Source organism: Pinus tabuliformis, chromosome 6 (genome assembly GCF_031772625.1).
Source record: "Pinus tabuliformis cultivar Carrire ecotype Pingquan chromosome 6, CPIR1, whole genome shotgun sequence".
In the NCBI taxonomy this organism is placed as follows: Eukaryota; Viridiplantae; Streptophyta; class Pinopsida; order Pinales; family Pinaceae; genus Pinus; species Pinus tabuliformis.
Genome location: NC_142292.1, coordinates 1,401,251,342 through 1,401,269,364, shown reverse-complemented (window position 1 = coordinate 1,401,269,364; position 18,023 = coordinate 1,401,251,342). Strand labels below are relative to the sequence as shown.

General features: G+C 41.6%; 1 protein-coding gene across 3 annotated transcripts in view; it reads left to right on the top strand.

Annotated features, from left to right (window-relative positions):
- Positions 1-18,023, top strand: part of LOC149263897 (P-loop containing nucleoside triphosphate hydrolases superfamily protein) — a 238,444-nt gene that overhangs the window by 166,216 nt on the left and 54,205 nt on the right. For 2 of the 3 annotated variants that reach the window (XM_089426807.1, XM_089426803.1), the window contains exons 12-16: positions 13,315-13,649; positions 13,819-13,910; positions 14,080-14,236; positions 14,392-15,812; positions 15,964-16,283. In XM_089426807.1, coding sequence (XP_089282933.1) covers positions 13,315-13,649; positions 13,819-13,910; positions 14,080-14,236; positions 14,392-15,812; positions 15,964-16,283 — 2,325 coding nt within the window. The remainder of the gene's footprint in view (positions 1-13,314; positions 13,650-13,818; positions 13,911-14,079; positions 14,237-14,391; positions 15,813-15,963; positions 16,284-18,023) is intronic. The other variant, XM_089426810.1, reaches the window with a different exon arrangement.

Sequence of the window (18,023 nt, the reverse complement as noted above, 5' to 3'; positions counted from 1 at the left end):
GCTCTCTTCGCCTCTCTGTCAGTATTCTCCGGAAAGTCCTTCCAGATTCTCACTGTCCCTCTATTGCTGAATGATCACTTAGTTCGAGTTTCTCAACTTCCGAGCCCCAGAGATCGAACTCTAGATCAATTTGTTCTCTATGTGTGTGTTTTCAAATGAACCCCAAGCCTCCATTTTATACTTTTCTAGTTGAGTCTTCAACGGTCGAGGTTAAGTCTCTAATCAATGATTAAGATTAAAACATGACTTGATCTGCCCTCTAGATCATTCTCAGCCATATTTTGATTAATACCCATTAATATTTTATTTTTTTAATAAAATACAATCCGTGTGGATTTTCACCAAACGGTTTTTGGGTTCTTTAGAACTCATGTGCCTTAGCCTTTCCACCAATTTTCAAGGTTAGAGCACTTCCGATGCTACCAAAAACTAACACTCACTCTTAGCGATGAAAGTGCTCTAGCAACAATGTTACTGTACTGTTGCCCATGACACTGCCACTACTACTGCCGCTGCTGCATCTGTACTGCAACTCCCTCTCAAACAATGCCTCTGTTATGTTACTTGCACTGCCACTGCTAACATTGGATCCATATTGCAACTCAGTTGCTGAGAGAAGCAACTGAAAAACATCCAAAATTCGCTGAACTTAATTGTGTTCAACATAATACAATGAATTTTGGAATCTGTCTGCTACTAGTCTCTGATCTTCATAATCTAATGCGTTGTAGTTGACTTCTGCACTGTGCCAACTACACTGTTGCCAACCTTACTCTATGCTGATCAGTGTCTGGTCCCAAGCTATTGCATCTGTCCTCCAAACACTCCACTGCATCATTTGAGACAGTCCATCTCGCTCTTGCTGAATCTTGGGCTCCCATATCAAGGAATTGATCTAAGATGTGGACTCCTCAAGGATCCTGCCCACATATAGTCCTCCGGGCTACAGCTCAATATCACCCCATCTCCCTCTTGGAGATACGTGGGCACTCATGGAAAACTCCTCCTCATCAATCTCTGTTGAAGCAACCTTAGGATCATGTTTCTCATCCTTATCCTTTTTCTTCAGAGGACACTGGGATGCATATTGGCCTATCTCACCACAACTGAAACATTTCACCTTCGAAATGTCCTTTCACTTCGAATCTTATTGTCCCTTCGATGCTAGAGCTGTGTTCTCCTCCTCCTCCTTCATCTTTGTGCCACTCCCACTACTGCCATTGAGGTTGACCTTTTCTAGGTGCCTCCTTAACTCCTCCTGTTGAAGAGCCGCCGACATCTCCTCCCATGAAGGTAGTTTTTTCTCTACCCAATATGCTTGGGACGAAAACTTGCCATTCATCCGAGACTCCATTCAGGGGTATCCTCACCATTGGGTTGGTTGAGGAGTGGACCCCACTGCAACAAGCTGGTCTCTAGTGTCTTGGAGATGTTGAAGATAGAGGTTCACCCCTTCTCCTTTCTGCATCAAAGTCCACTGCAACTTTTGCTCTAAATACATCTTCCGTTGTTCGGAAGAGTCTTCATAAAGGACGACAACAGTTCCCACATCTTTTGGGTCGTATCCTTTCCCTGCAAGTGTGAGACAACATGATCTTGAACTCCATCGAAAATGTGCCTCTTTGCCTTCCCCTGCTCGACCTTGTACTTCTTCTTTTGATCATTGTTAGTAGGAACAACTAAAACACTTTTGACTTAGGCTTCGAGATCTTATTCCTCCAGAACAACTAAGATTATGGTCTTCCATATGTGACATAGTTGGAGGCTTCGTTCAACCTGTGTCCTGATCTCTGAGCCGATGCAATGCCATCTCACCCAACTGCCAAACTAACTCCTCTAGTCACTGCTTAGCATTTCTCAGCTACTCAGCAAGTGAGAAATTAGAACTTTTTGGCAAAATGTTCTCTGAGGAGAAAATTCCCCTTAAATGTGTCGTCGTTCTTTTCTAGCGGATTTCTGCCTTGGTAGAAATTGCGCCATTCAAGCACTGCACTGAGGCTCTGCGTCACTCCCTCCGCCTCTGGAAACTCATTAACTAGAAATCGTACCTCTTTGTCATCTCACTCAGAGAGAGATTTCCTCGGATCTACGTCCCGCCAAGGACTGCACAATCCCTTCAAGGGGATTCAAATTGTTGCAAGGTGCAACTTTCAGCCTCACTGCTCAACACTGGATCTGCTCTTCCTATTTCAAAGTCAATGCTCTGATACCATGTGAAAATTCCTACACTGAAGGAACCCCTATTGCAACAAATCTGAATCTACTTCACCTACTTGATATTTAAATTTCATTCATCAAGTTATTCTTGTGAATATTGAAGCAAATTACTTTTGTAGCCTACACTAATTAAATATTTGATCTCATGAAACAAAAATTAGAGCAAAGAACAAGATACATATTACACACTTATTTTTGGACACAATAGACCCTGAAAAAACCCAATGTGGGAAAATTGGTGCAACAATTCTGAGGGTTTACTATTATGCAGGGGAAATATCTGAATACAAATCTAGGATGCTCATCTAGCAATCCTTTATAGAGAAAATACTGACGGTAAATCTGAGTGAGTTTTACCTCACTTCACTTGGTAGAATTCCGGCTGATCCGACACAAGACTGGCTAACCCTGGCTATTTTTGCGTTGGCCCTGCGTCAACGCTGCGTCAACCCTGCATCACCTCTTTTGCCCTCTACGTCAGCTATCCCGACAGTTCCTGCTTTGCGTCAGGGCTGCATGGGCCCAAACTGGCCCAATGTCATCTCTCCTGGTTACTACGCTGCCTCTCTGCAAGCTCTCTCTACCTCTTGTCAATGTTCTCCGGAAAGTCGTCTTGGATTCTCACTACCCCTTTCTTGTTGAACGATCACTTTGTTCGAGTTTCTCAGCTTCCTAGCCCCAGAAATCGAACTCTAGATCAATTCGTTTTGTGTGTGTGTTTCCAAATGAACCCCGAGCCTCCATTTTATACTTTTCCTCTTGAGTCTTCAACGACCGAGATTAAGTCTCTAATCAACAACTAAGATTAAAACATGACTTGATTCGCCTTCTAGGTCATTCTTACCCATATTTTGATTAACACCCATTAATATTTTAATTTCCCTAAGTTTAGAGTTGGGAACTCCATTAAAAATATTAATTATTTTAATAAAATACAATCCGGGTGGAATTTCACCAAACAGTTTTTGGTTCTTTAGAACTCATGTACCTTGGCCTCTTCACCAAGTTTCAAGGCTAGAGCACTTCCGATGCTACCAAAAACTAACATCCCAATCTTTTTATGCATAAAATTTAAGGACAATCACAAAGAAAAATTATTTTGGATACCTTGGAGGCATCCTTTCAAAATGGATCCTAGACCATCTTAAAGAGGAGTTTTTCCTCTTTCTAAGGAGCCTTTATTTTCCTCGAAACTCCCAATAGTTTTTCCATTCAAGCTTCCTCATGATGTACTTAAGGAAGAAGCATACTTGGAGCTACCTCAAGGCTTTAAGGTACATGAGAAGGAGACTCATGATTGCAGATTGAAGAAAGCCCCATATGGACTTAAGCAAGTCCATTGTGTTGGGTATGCTTGGCTTGATGGACATTTGATGCAGCCACTAACCTCTCTTCAAGGTTGAAATACCAAAGGGAGTTGACCTCCGAGCTCAAGTGATACACTTCTTTAGATTAGAAGTATAACAGAGAGATGACGAGGACTTCTTTGTCAAGAGAAGCATGCTGTCAGAGACTTGGCATGATGGATTACACTGAAGCAGTTGAGAGACCCTTCAGATTCAAATTTGGTGGATCTGACGATGAGTCGACAAATAGATGGATTCTTGGTTTGCACCGTGTACCCTGAGCTAGATAGAGCTTGGACATGTATATTGGGATGCTGCAAAGTTGGTTTTGAGATACACACATGGATTGAGATAGTGCTGTGATTGAAGAGATATGACTATGCCAAGTGAACTAGGAGTGCTGTGAGTAGGAAGAACAATTAAGGTGCTTTGATTTCCTAGATGAGTAGGCAATAGACTTCAATTGCACCCAGTCTAATAATGGCCGATCATATTGCAACTTGTATGTCTGAATGGCGAGAAGTGTGGCTTCCAAAGCTATCCACAGGATTGTTAGACATGGTACCACTGATGCAGCATTGAGGCTCGAACACAAAGGGAGAAATGAGGCTCCAATAGTGACTTGTTGTAGAATTGAAATAGTGAGGCTTCGAGAGATGAGCAAGTTGCAAACATTCATTGAGGCTCCAACACAGACGGAGCAATGAGGCTCCGATAGTGTCTTGTTGTAGAATTAAAGCAGTGAGACTTCATCAAATGCGCAAGTTGCAAATATTCTCACCAAGCCATTGAAGTTCATATTCTTCAAAGAGCAGCTTGGAGTGCAAGAGAATGTATCCTTCCCTGAGAGGGAACATTGTTGATCAAGAACACTGAGCATGTGCTAACCCTCCTCTTTATGACTAGCCATGGTCTTGGTGAAGGGGGATGTGCAACGAGGCTCTTAGGTTAGGATACTCTTTGAAGACATGGACTTGGTCGAGTACATACCCCAATTTGCATCCTACCCACAAGTCACCCTTGCAAAAGGGGCCGTGGACTCGATTAAGCTTGTTGGGATTGCCTCCCAGCTTGTCCAATGGGAGAGGAGACTTAGAGATGTGTGATATTTACCAAGGGCAGATGCGCCTGCCATGCATTTGGTTATGATAAATTGATCTCCCTAAGTATTGAATGCAAGTGTTCTACCACTTGATTACTGAGGACCAGGTTGGGTGAGGGTCACTCAGTGGACATAGGGTGTGTGTGAAAATTTGGTGACTCAAATCCCTACTACAACAATCTGATGTTATTTCTCCTACTTGCTAATTCGCTTACAGGTTATTTATAGTATTACACAATAAACATCGAAATAAACACAACTATAGCCTTCACAACATAAATAATATGCGAAAACAAGAACTGAATAAGAAGATATAACACACACATAAGTGATATTGTTGTTTTTGGACGAATGTCCCCGGAAAAACCCAATGTGGGAAAATCGGTGCAATAACTGAGGGTTTGTATTATGATGTAGTTGTTTCTGAATACAATCTTTGGATGCCTTATTGGCTATCCAATACAGAGAATTTGACTGGTAGAGAAATTAGTGAGAAATACCTCACACTATCATTGGAAATTTTGTTGGAATTTCTAAGTTTGACACGTTAGAAACCCTTCATGCACTTTACTGATTTATTCCTACCTACTTGTTCTGTTAATTAACAAGTTATTTACTATGTAAATACTGGAAATAAATACAAATGCATGCTTAACACATTATAGATCATCAACTGGAGGAAATAGAAACAAGCACACAAGTGACACCGTTGTTTTTGGACTAATGTCCCCGGAAAAACCCAGTGCTGGAAATCGGTGCAGCTTATCTGAGGCTTTGATTTATTAAGCAGTTTCAGAATACAATCTGGGTGCCAAATTTGGCTCACCAAACAAAGAAAAATCTCAACAGTAGTACCTCTCTACTTGCAAGCAAATATTCTGGCTGAAACCCCAGATAAACACTCTGGCAGCTCCACAAATTCAATCTGCCCCACAAAACGCCAACGTTAGCCTCTCTTTGGCCCAACGTTAGCCCAACGTCACACCGACTTGGCCTACGTCAGCCTTTGGAGTTATTGCGTCAGCCCTCTGGCCCTCTGCGTCGCCCAAGTTGGCCCTCTGAGGCACTACGCAACTCCTGTCTGCTTCTGTGTGATCCCTGGTTGGCTCTGCGTGAACCCTTGGCTGCTTCTGCGTCCCTCTCTCCGGTTACTGCGCTGATCCTCTCAGGGCTATCTCTGCCTCTCTACTTTTGTATTCACTGCCCCTCAGCTACAACTCTGATCACACTCTCAACTTTCTCAGCAAACCTAGCCCTAGAAAGTCCAAATATTGATCTCTTGGTGTGTTCTCCAAGTGACCCTCAAACCTCCTTTTCTCGTTGACAATTCAACGGTCGAGAATAAATCCATAATCAACTACTAAGATTAACTCTGGCATGATCCATGACTTTTGGACCCTTCTAACACAATTTTATATTAATTCACATTAATATTTGATTTTCCCTAAGTTTAGACTTAGGGACTCCATTAAAAATATTAATTATTTTAATATCTCCCAAATTGTTTATAATCTTCCCAAACCATTTCTGGGTATTGGAGATCTCATGTGCTTTAGCCTCTCCACCAATTTTCGTGGCTAGGGCACATCCGATGCTACCCCAAATCAACAAATTCGACCCTGATCCAACCATTGAATGGTTAGCCCCACGCTGTCTCTGCATAGCCACTGTGCTGCTTTGCGTCACTGCTTTTGGCTGATCGATCTACTGGCAAGATGCTCTATCTGGTCCTTTGGTCTCACACCACGAATCCTGACACTGAATTTGATTTGCTCCTCAGCAAAATCACGAATGTGCTCAAGGGCTCCGTGCTCCCTTGGCGTGGCTTTACACTGCCCAGTGTGGCTCTACGATGCCCCTTCTAGATCTCTCTCTGCCTCCTCTGCAATGTATCCTCGAATCAAGAAACTCTCCAATTGGAAAACTATCCCTACCCCTCACTGCAAGAAATCTCCTCTATGACTTCTCTAGCAACTGCTACGCTGCTCTCTTGAGAAAATCGATCTCGCTCGATGTTTCTTCTAAATGCCCATCAAGCGTCTTCTTATAATCCTCTCGTTGATCAATCAACGGTCCAGATTAGATTCTAATCAATGGCTCAGATCATTTTGATTTGATCCCCATCTTCTTCTAGAAGTTTCACCCCATTTTAATTAATACCTTTTAATTATTTTAATTTCCTATGTATAGACTTAGGCATCCATTAAAAAAATAAATTATTTTAATAAAATTGTCTCTAGGTGAAATTTCCCAATTTTTGGGTATTTTGGAATACAAGTGTCCTAGCCTTCTTGCAAATTTTGAGGCTTAGAGCACATTCGATGCTACCAAAAATGAACACTCCCTCTTAGCGAGGAATATGCTCTGGTAGTGCAACCTGCTGAAGCATCACCCTGGCTCTGTAACATCTCCCTCTATGTTGCTGATGTTTGACATCACTGCCCACCAACTACTGCCCAAATGCTGCATCCGTGCTGCTGCTACTGACTCTGCATGTTGTTGCCAACTACATTTGCACTCCAACTCTGCTCCAACTATTATTGATGCCTTCTGCAACAACTGCAACGGAAAAACATCCAAAATACTGAACCAATTGCGTTCTGTATGATGCATCTGTTGTCCGAGTTTTGACTGCTGCTAGCCTCTGCGCTATCACTAAAGTCTCTACACTATTGCTGACTCTGCTATGTGCCAATTGCACTGCTGCCAACACTAGCTTTGCGCTGCCCAGTATCTGACTGCTACTAGCCACTGCATCTGTCACTCTGGCACCCGATTGTACCACCTGACAGTGGTCCGTCTTGCTACTGCTGACTATGGGCTCTCGTAGCAAGGTCTTGATCCAAGAGGTGGACTCCTCAAGGATCCTGCCATCTGTAGTTCTTTCTAACTACAGTGCTAGACCAACCCACATCTCCCTTGGAGGTATCTAAGCAATCATGGAAAACTCCTCGATCTTTGTGGTTGCAGCCTGCGGATCATGTTTCTCGTCCTTGTCCATCTTCTTTAGAGGACACCGCGTAGCATAGTGACCAAATTCACCACATGAGAAACATTTGATCTTCGACACGTCCTTCTTCCGCCTCTGCTGCTCCTGCTGCCCCTTTGATGCAAGGGCTGCATTCTCCTCATCCTCCTTGGAATTTGTCCCACTGCTGCTGCTGCCATCAAGTTTGCACTTGACTAAGTCTCGCTGCATCTCTTCTTGTTGAAGAGCGTCCCACATCCCTTCCCAATTTGACAATTTCTCTCTGCCTAGGATTAGACAAATGCTTGCCATTCTTCTGAGATTGAATTCAGGGCCAACCTCACCATCTCTGTAGGTTTAGGTGATGATCCTACAACTGCCAACTGATCTCGGACTGTGAAAATTCCTTAAACTCGGGAATTCCTACTGCAACATTGATGATATTTCTTCTACTTGTTAGATTTACATGAACAAGTTATTTGCCGTTTCTTATGGCAAACATCGAAATACATACCCTGCAACCTACACCAATTAAATAATATGCCGAAACAAGAAACTGAACAATGGAGAAAGATACACATAAATGAAATAGTTGTTTTTGCACAAACGTCCCCAGAAAAGCCTAACGCGAGAAAACTGGTGTAGCAGATCTCAGGGATTTTATTGTTAAGCTGAAGTATTTTTGAATACAACTTCTGGATGCCTTCCCGACAATCTCGTTACAAGGAAAATCACTTGGCAGAAGAAACTGGTGAGATTACCTCACTCTACACTGCAAGTCCCGACTGATCCGACAGTTGAACCAACGAGTTCCCCAACTACTTATGCGTTGCCCTTGTGTGAGCTGTGTCAGCCTCTAAGGCACTGCGTCAACTCTGCCGGGAATCAATTTTCCCTCTAGAGATGATTCCAACCCTCTCGGCTTAGAATATCTAGCTCCCTAGCAAATTTTGAACTTTTGCGTAGGAGGCCCTGCGCTGCTCTACATGGGCCCTCCGTGAGCCCTTCCTGGCTTTGCGTCACCCTCTCTAGCCTTTGCGCTGTCTCCTTTGTGTGTCTCTCTACCTCTCTGCTGAGTATTCTTGGCTCCAAAGAAGATCCTCCAACCAAAACTCCCTCTGGCCCTCTCTGTGTGATCACTACAAATCACTTCACTGCCTCTAGCTTCAACATTTTGATTTGACTGATCAACTTTGTGTGCGTCTTCCAATGACCCTGGAGCCTCCTTAAATAATCTTCTCGTTGACATTCAACAACCCAGATTAGAAGCTAATCAATGGCTAAGATCATTTTTGCTTGATCCTTGTTTTCTTCTAGAAGTTACACTCACAGTTAGATTAATACCCATTCATTATTTTAATTTCTTAAGTTTAGACTTAGGGTCCCATTAAAATAATTAATTATTTTAATAAAATTATCTCTGGGTGGAATTTCCCAAAACACTTTCTCGGTTCTTTGGAATACATGTGCCCAAGCCTCCCTTCAAAATTTGAGACTTAGAGCACATCCGATGTTACCAATAATCAACACTCCCTCTTAGTGAGGAATGTGCTCTAGCAATGCCTCCCACTGAAGCATCACCCTGAATTCATAACATCGTCCTCTGTGTTGCTGATGCCTGACATCCTGCCCACCAACTACTGTGCAAATGGTGCATCTGTATTGTTGTTGATACTACCACTGTCAACATTGCATCCATACTGCAACTCCCTTTGAATTTCTGCATCCGTGCTGTTGTTGGCACTGCCACTGCCACTTCCAATAGCCTTTGCACTGCAAACTGTTGCTGCTACTGTATCAACAACGAAAAATCATCCCAAATTACTGAACAAGTGTTCAACATAGAGACATCTCGATGTTGAAGATCTGATTGTTGCTAGTCCTACGTTGTCCCTCTGATGCCATTGCGTTGCTATTGCTAATGCATTGTGCCTCCCTGCACTGCTGCAACTTTGCACTACGCTGCTCAGACTTGGCGTTCTAGCCACTGCATTTGTTGCTCCAACACTTCTCTCCACCATCTGACACTTTGTCCATCTTGCTACTATTGATCTGGGCTCTCGTAGCAAGATATTGATCCAAGAGGTGGGCTCCTCAAGGATCTTGACCATCTGTAGCTCTTTTGAACTACAACTCCAAATCAACCCACCTCTCTCCTGGAGGTATCTCGACTGTCATGGTGAACTCCTCTTCCTCGATCTTCGTGGGTGCAACCTTGAGATCATGCTTCTCATCTTTGTCCTTCTTTCTGAGAGGATACTGTGTCGTGTAGTGACCCATTTCGCCATACTTGAAGTATTTTATCTTTGAGATGTCCTTCTTCCGCCTCCGCTGCTCCTGCTGCCCCTTGGATGCAAGGGCCGCATTCTCATCCTCCTCCTTGGGCTTCGACCCATTGCTACTACTTCCGTCAAGCTTACCCTTGACTAGATCTCTCCTCGACTCTTCTTGCTTGAGAGTTGCTCACGTACTATCCTAGTATGGCAAAGCTGCCCTGCCCAGGATGCTCTGGACAAAGACTCGCGACTCCTCTAAGACTAAGTTTAGGGCCAGTCTCACCATGTCGGAACCTTGAGGTGTAGACCCCACAATTGCTAACTCATCCCGGGTCTCCTGAAGCTTCACGAGGAACGAATCTATGCGCTCCCCCTTCTGCATCTGCGCAAATCTCAGTTTTTGCTCTAAGTACATCTTCTGCTGCTCAGAAGATCCTTAGTACAACATAGACAACGCATCCCACATCTCCTTAGCAGTCCCTTTGCTAGGGATGTGAAGCGCTACATGATCCTTTACTCCATTGAGGATCATTCTCTTTGCCTTCGCCATTTCTACCTTGTACTTCTTCAGCAGATGTAGATCTGCAGGCTCAACCACCACGCTATCGACATATGTCTTGAGGGAGTTCTCATCTAGAAGGAATGAAATCCTTGCCTTCCAGATGACATAGTTGGATGCTCCATCCAATCTATCCTGATCCCTCAAACCACTGGTTGCCATCTCTGCCTCAAAAATATTGAACTGATCCTCTCTGCTTCCTGCTGTTGTTGCTCAACCAATAGGAAAATAAACTTCTTAGCGGGAAGTCTACTGAGGAACAATTCCCTCACTGTGCTTCTCTTCTCTTCTTATGTCTTTCTGCCCAACAAAACGACCTGTAGAAAAACTGCGTCCCACCAACTCTTCCCCACGCAGAGGCTTCAACGCTGCTCCCTCTTCCACGACAAAATTTGGACTCGAAGTCCTTCCTCTCTGTCGACTCACTCAGAGAGAGACTGCCTCGAAATTCAGCCCTCCCGCTTGGATTGCGCAAACTCCTATGGGGATTTGAACTGCTGCCACCTGCATCTATTTCGATCTCCTTTTCTGCTCAGCGCCAGGTTCTCTGGCACTGTTTTTCTTGCTTCACAAACCTGCATTGCTCTGATACCATGTGAAAATTCCTTAAATCCGAGAATTCCTACAGCAACATTGATGATATTTCTTCTACTTGTTAGATTTACATGAACCAATTATTTGCAGTTTCCTACGGCCAATATTTTTAAAACCGGAACTGGTGACCAGACCGGTCCACCTAATGAACCAGTTTACCGATTGGAACCGGTCTTGGTCTAAAAGAACTGGTTTTAGAAAAATACATTAAATAATTATTTTTTAATAAAACAAAGCTATTTTTAAGATTTAAAACCATGATTCCAAGCCAATAGAGACAAAATATGCAAAATTTGCTCATTTATATACCATGTAAAGGTGAATATATCAAAATGGCACCGAGTGCAATACATATCGTTGACAAAATAGCAAAATACATAAGAAATGAGGCTCTAAATGGCCTATAAAGTCCGAAAACAATGTTGCAAACTATGAGGCCATTGGCCTACTACAAGTCTACAGTGTACACATGATCAATCATAAAGTTCATCACCACTACTAGCCACAGGGTCATCATCAAGAGCTACATAGACATCATCTGGTTCAGAGTTTGAGGATGCCTCAGCCTGATCGGCAACCTCAGTAGCAATGCCACCAATAACAATAGAAGTGGACCTAATGGAAGCACGAGTTTGTCGACCTGCATGACTAGTGCCTTCCATTGGTTCTTTGACTTTAGTTGATGCAACTACTGATCCTGATTCTGATGCCGCCACAAAATCTGCTTCATCCCTCGCTAAAGCCATGTCGATATCAAAATCAGCCTCAAACACATGATCTTTAGTCTCCTCCACCCATTCTGATGTTGGATCAATATCGTCCAACACAATGAGATCTAGATCAGGTGCTTTGTTCATCATTTGGTTCCTCCTCAGTCGAAGGTTGTATTGCACGAACGTCGAAAACAAGATCATTTAACTGTTTTTGTTCCTTAAAGGCTTGGAGAGGGCATTTTTGGAGGGAAAGCACCCTTAATTTCCCTCTAAAACCCCTAAAATACCTTGGAAAAGCATCACTGTGGGTCCTCGGTGGGCATGGCAAGTAACCGGCCGGTTTAGGACCGGTTAGACTAGTTTAGGACTGGTTAGACCGGTTTAGGACTGGTTAGGACCGGTTAGATCAATTTTTTCACCACACAGCCTATTAAACCCCGTTTTTTCACTGGTTCCAACCGGTGGGCATTTAGAAGATACATCGAGTGATGACAATAAGTGATATGGCACTGCACAAATCAGTGACACATGCTCCTATGGCTGTATCATATATGCTATTTGAGACAGGGATATATGTTACTTGTGACAGTGATATGGAGGCAGCCTTATGGTTTCATCTGTTGATCACTAGGATACCTATCAGAGGTCTTGCGGAGGGCTTTGTGAATGCCTCCTTGATAGGCTTGTCTGCTGTCATCTCATGAGGATTTTGTATGATCTGGGATTGTCCCTTGGAGGCCTAACGTGATTGACATCGAGAGACTTGTGTCTCATTACAATTGTACATTTTATCTCAGCTGAACATTGATTGACTAATAGAGGAAGACAAATTGATTCTGGGTTTTCCCCCTTGTGAGGTTTTGCCCTGGTCTCTGTCCAAAGTCCTGGTGTCGCTATTGTGTATGCTTTTCTTCTAATGTTCCTTATAGTTCTGCTGCATTGTTAATGTTTATGTTCTCTCTATATAATTGCTTATGGTGATATGGGGTGAATGTAATGTGAAAATTGCTATAAATGTTTAAAAATAGAACTATATACAACAAAGAACAATCTGGCCCTAAAATTAACATGATTATTCTTACACTTAAACAAATATCCTAGATATCAGTTGATATTCTTGTTCTAAAAGCATCAATTTAATAATGGTGTCTTCTTGCTTTGGTAAATTGATAGAGGGAAGCAAGCCTTCATTGTGAAGTTAAACTTCCAGTTTTGCAAACATCCTGATTTTATCACAAAAAAATTGTGAAATCGCGATGTTTTGGCCTAGCTAATATTTTCTGATTTTTACCGATATTTTAGTGGTATCTTAATTTTGCCGATATTTGTTGATTTTCGCTGATATTTTCTCGATTTTTATTATATTTATTTTATTTTATTTTATTTCTGGACCCTTTCCGATTTTATCCCGATGATGATGTTTGCAACATTGAGTTAAAGTGCATGATGGATGCCTGTAAAGTTGTTTCATTTAACTGTGAATCTTGATGTATCAATTATGGCTGTGTGAATACTTATAATAGGGCAGATTCTTTTCAGGTCAGTTGAGGACACTGAGGGACTGCAAGATAGTAAGATTGTAGATGAGCATTTGTTTTCTGGAAAGGAAAAAAGGATGAAGGAAAAAATGCTAAACAAAGGCAAGAATGAAAAGCAGTCTACAGCAGTTTCTGCTGCTACTAAACGACCAATACACACTGAAAAGGAGAAACATATTTATGGTATTGATGAAAGACGTTGCAACCAGAGCAGGAGCAAGGCATTAATACTGTTTGAGGATGTGGATACCATCTTTGATGATGACCGGGGATTTATGGCAGCTTTATTGCAGCTCGCTGAAACAGGGAAGCGCCCTATAGTGTTGACAAGTAACCGTAAGTTTCTTGGTTTGCAACTGCTGAAAGATTTGACGACTTAATTTACTTCTGAGTGGTTTTTTTTCAGATGTTATTTATTTACTTGTATTTCACTGGCTCTTTAGATCATGATACAGCTCAAATGATTTGTTTAAGTTCATTTTAAATTTATTGCTTGAAATTATAGGGCATGATCTCTGTCTGCCACGCCTCTTGGACAGATTAACAGTAGAATTTGAACTCCCTTCGGTTGAGGAATTAGTTTCCCATATATTCATGGTACGCAGCAAAGCTACCTCAGCTTGGTTTCTGTTATCAATTTTCTAATATTTACCTCAATTACTGTATCTTTGCTACTTCACAGAATTGCCATCAAATGTCAAATCTAATAAAAGTAATAATGTACTATATAGATATGATTGACTGTTTATGCTTTCTTTTCTTCCAGGTTTGCATTGCAGAGGGTGTCGCAATATGCCCTAGTCTAGTTGAGCACATTGTAAAGTGTTGTTCCAAAGATTTGAGAAAGATATTGATGCTTCTACAATTTTGGTGCCAAGGGAAGGACAACATTGGAGGAGGTGCTGCCTTGTTTGCAAACAGCTGTTTGTGTTCTAATGCCATTTTTTATCATTGCTAAGTTTGCTTATATTCTTATGCCAACCATATTTTTTCTTTTTGGTAATATTTTAATCGGCACTGGGTATGCACAGTTTTTTTGACTGGACTGTCAAATATCTTGTACTTGTTTAATGTTCAGATGGCCAGTTATGTGACATGTTCAGTCCAGATTTATTTGAATTGGACGTAGAACATCGTGTGATTCCGAAGATGATGCCTTGGAGTTTTCCCTGTCAGTTATCAGAGAATATAAACCTGGAGATTTCAAAAGCATTAGATAAGGTTAAAGAACAAGAATGGTTACATGAAGTACAACTGGCTGAAGATTATGCCACAAGAGACAGACTGCTTACACAGTTAAAGAATAAGCAAAAGAAAATGGATCAAGCCAAAAAAAAGGCAGCTATGCTGAAAAGAGCTTCTCCTGTTGTGGATGGCTTGGAAATACTCACTGCTTTAGCTGGTGAAGTGAATGAAACATCAAAGATGACTGAGTCATCAACTCTGTCTCTAGGTCAGAATCGGAGGCGCAAGAGGCATGCAGTTGTAACTTCGGACTCAGATGATATGACTCCCCAGGAAACTGTTCCAGGTATTTCTGAAACTCAACTTCAGGTGACAGAAACACAGTTTTCAGTTGAGTCTACAAGTGCGTCTGATGACATGACATTGTCAGATTCTGATGTTCCTGGACTGTCTAAGATTAAGGGAAATGGTAGGGGCAGAACAGAATTTTCCACGGCTGTATTCAAAAGGTTAAAGAAAGTACAAGATGCAGATTTGCTTGAGACAAGCTCTGCAAAGGATGTCTCCTTTGTACCAGAATCTTTATTTGTTTCTGAGACAGTGCTGAAAGGTAATACTGTATCTCATTTTGAATCAGGGGACATAGGGAATATGCCAGAATCATTGGAGAATTCTGTCTCAAACATGTGCAGTCCTATTAAAGTCAAAACAGAGCTTCAGAACTTGGATTGCCCAGATAAAGGGGAAACAACTGTTGTTCTGGAACCAAAATTTAACAGACTGGAGGGTGTATCCCATATTGGAAAGCATGGATATCATTGCAAAAGGGATTCAGAGATGGTAGTCAGAAATGAGGATTTCACAGCTGCACAAACTTGCAATGAATCTTCTGATGCAGGTCTTTTGACATCCAAACAGCAGGCAAAAATTGTTGACAATACAGAGTTAGATACCTGTCACAGAGGGAATAAAGACATTAAAATGATGGTTAAATGTTCAGAATTTAGTACATCAGAAGAACATAATTATAACAGATCTATTGCAGTTGCATATGAAGCACTTCCATTGATGGATGAATGTAGCAGAGTAGGTTTCACTATTAGCAATATTGAAAGCAAGAAATATGAATGTTTGGGAGCTGAAAATCAAGTTCAGAAAACATGGCTCAAGATGCGAAATTGTCGCGAAAAATTCAAGCTACTTTTAGGTTCTGGATGCAAGGATGCCTTGTCAACCATTGAGTTAGCGACGAAATTGACAGATATTATTTCATCAAGCGATCTATTACTAAGCTCATATGAACTTGATCACAATGTAAGAAATTTCTTTTATTGCTTCACTGTTCATTTAATATAATCTTGGAGCTCTCTTGCCATCCTCTATATGATAAATAGTCTAGTAACCTTTTGTTTCATCTAGTGAAATTTTCAAATATTGCATTCTAACTGGCAGAAAGTAATTGCAGAATGCTTGTAATCCACCTCATGGTTCACATGTTGTTTATCTGGATGGAAATTATTCAACAATTTCCTGTCCTGATGAACGCATTGAGATCACTTCAGCTCTTGCACAAAATAGTCTCTGCCTTTGTGCAAAACAATGCTCCATGATGGGGTCCAGTTGTGGTGATGCACACAATTTCAACTTATGCAAAGAAATGTTGGCTGCTAGTACCAATGTTGTTGCTGTGGGCAAGTTAATCCAGGGACAAATAAATCATGGAATGGTGTGGTCTGAACAGTTTTCAAAGATTGGACCATCTGTAGAGGAACAACGTAATGAAAGGTATCTATCTTCTACTGCTTTTGTCATAAAGGAGAAAATCATAAAGGGAGAAATGTCTAGATCTGTTATCTTGTTCCTTTTCTTTTGTTTAAATTTTGTTTTGATCAGTTTGTACTGTGGGCATGCCTTGTTTTTGTTAAATTATGTGTTTATTTTCTATATGCTATACACAAAGAAATCGGAAATGCATCCAACACTTTTTACTTCGCTAACAAGTGGTTATAATGAGTCAATAATGTAAATATTACAAAAAAAGATTGCCAATGGTTGTTGACAATGTGCTTGCTGATGCATGTGACTAGCATGATTAAGTTGTTCCATTAAAAACTCCGAACTTTTGATGTGTGCATGCATTTATGTCTTTTTGAGTACTGTAAATATTTACCATATATACTGTTCTCTGGGTTAGTAAAACATTTACCATATATTTATTTATTCCCCCCCCCCAAAGAAAACCTCATGTGATCCACCCTGCTTCCCTTGAAAATCTGGATGGAAGGTGTCTCAACTGTCAGTTATAGTGGCAGCTGTTAACCCACCATGACTCAGCTGGACTAGAACAAGAGACCTCGTGGTGAACTTTGCCTTGTAGCCTTGCATTCGAATTGATTGAGATAACCCAGTGGTCTTAAGAGTTTTTTTCTTTTTACATTTTAAAAGGAAAACCTTGTGGGATCCACCCCCACTCCCCCTATTCTTTGCAATATCCAGTTGCAAGGAAGCTCAATTGCCAGCAAAGGAAGTGGATGATAACCTTGTAGGACTCACTGGATTTGAGCTTTCCCTATGGCCTTGTTGTCAGTGACATGCCTTGAGCTGATCATTAAGCTGATTGTGAGCTAACCCTGTTGATGATAGTAGCATTGAACAGGTTATAACCATATAGTTATAAGTGTCTAGATGTGTCTCCAATTATTTCAAAAATTCCTGCAAGGAAGCAGGGATCAACAGGGAGATGGCCATTTTGTTGCAACCTTCAGTAGAATGGATTTGCTGAGAGAAAGAATTGGTCCATCATCAGTTCTGCTGAGGCAATGATACATGATCAGTATCTGCCTATGTTTCTTTGGGAAGAGTTGTGTAACATTGTAGTATATGGTCAGAAATGTGTTCTGACAGGATATTGGGGGACAAGACCCTTGAGGAAGCTTTCACAGGAGTGAAGCTAGAGATAGGACACTTAAGAATCTTTAGGGTTCCAATATACATTTTGTTACCCACCAAAAGTGGATGACTCATAGGAGAAGCTTTTCTCTTGTGTTCTTTTCCAGTTGGCAACCAACAGCCCTTGAGAGCCACTTTGTATCCAATTTGACGTGCCATTCATCTACATCAGCCATATGTTTCCTCACCCATTTGTCAAGAGCACATGTTGGAAGGTGGGCTTCCAATCAGAAGGTAATTTATTCATTATGCAATTAGGTGCTTATGCTTGTTTGTATTTGGGCATTTTGACATGGATTTTGGGTTGAATTGGAAGAAAGAAGGGTAGTCTTGTTCCCTCACCTTAAATGGGGCGTTAATTTTCTATCCAAGTCCAGTGGGACCTACTCTAATGGCCTATGGCTTTAGGAAGGGGCACTACTTGGGAAGCCATGATTGAGATAACGTAGCCACATCTATCCCTTTTCCATACTTACCACTTTCCATCATATATTACAAGCCTTATTCGACCTACCTTCTTCGGGTCAACTGACCATTTGTTCATTGGGATTTGACATCCACACATCCTCATACCTT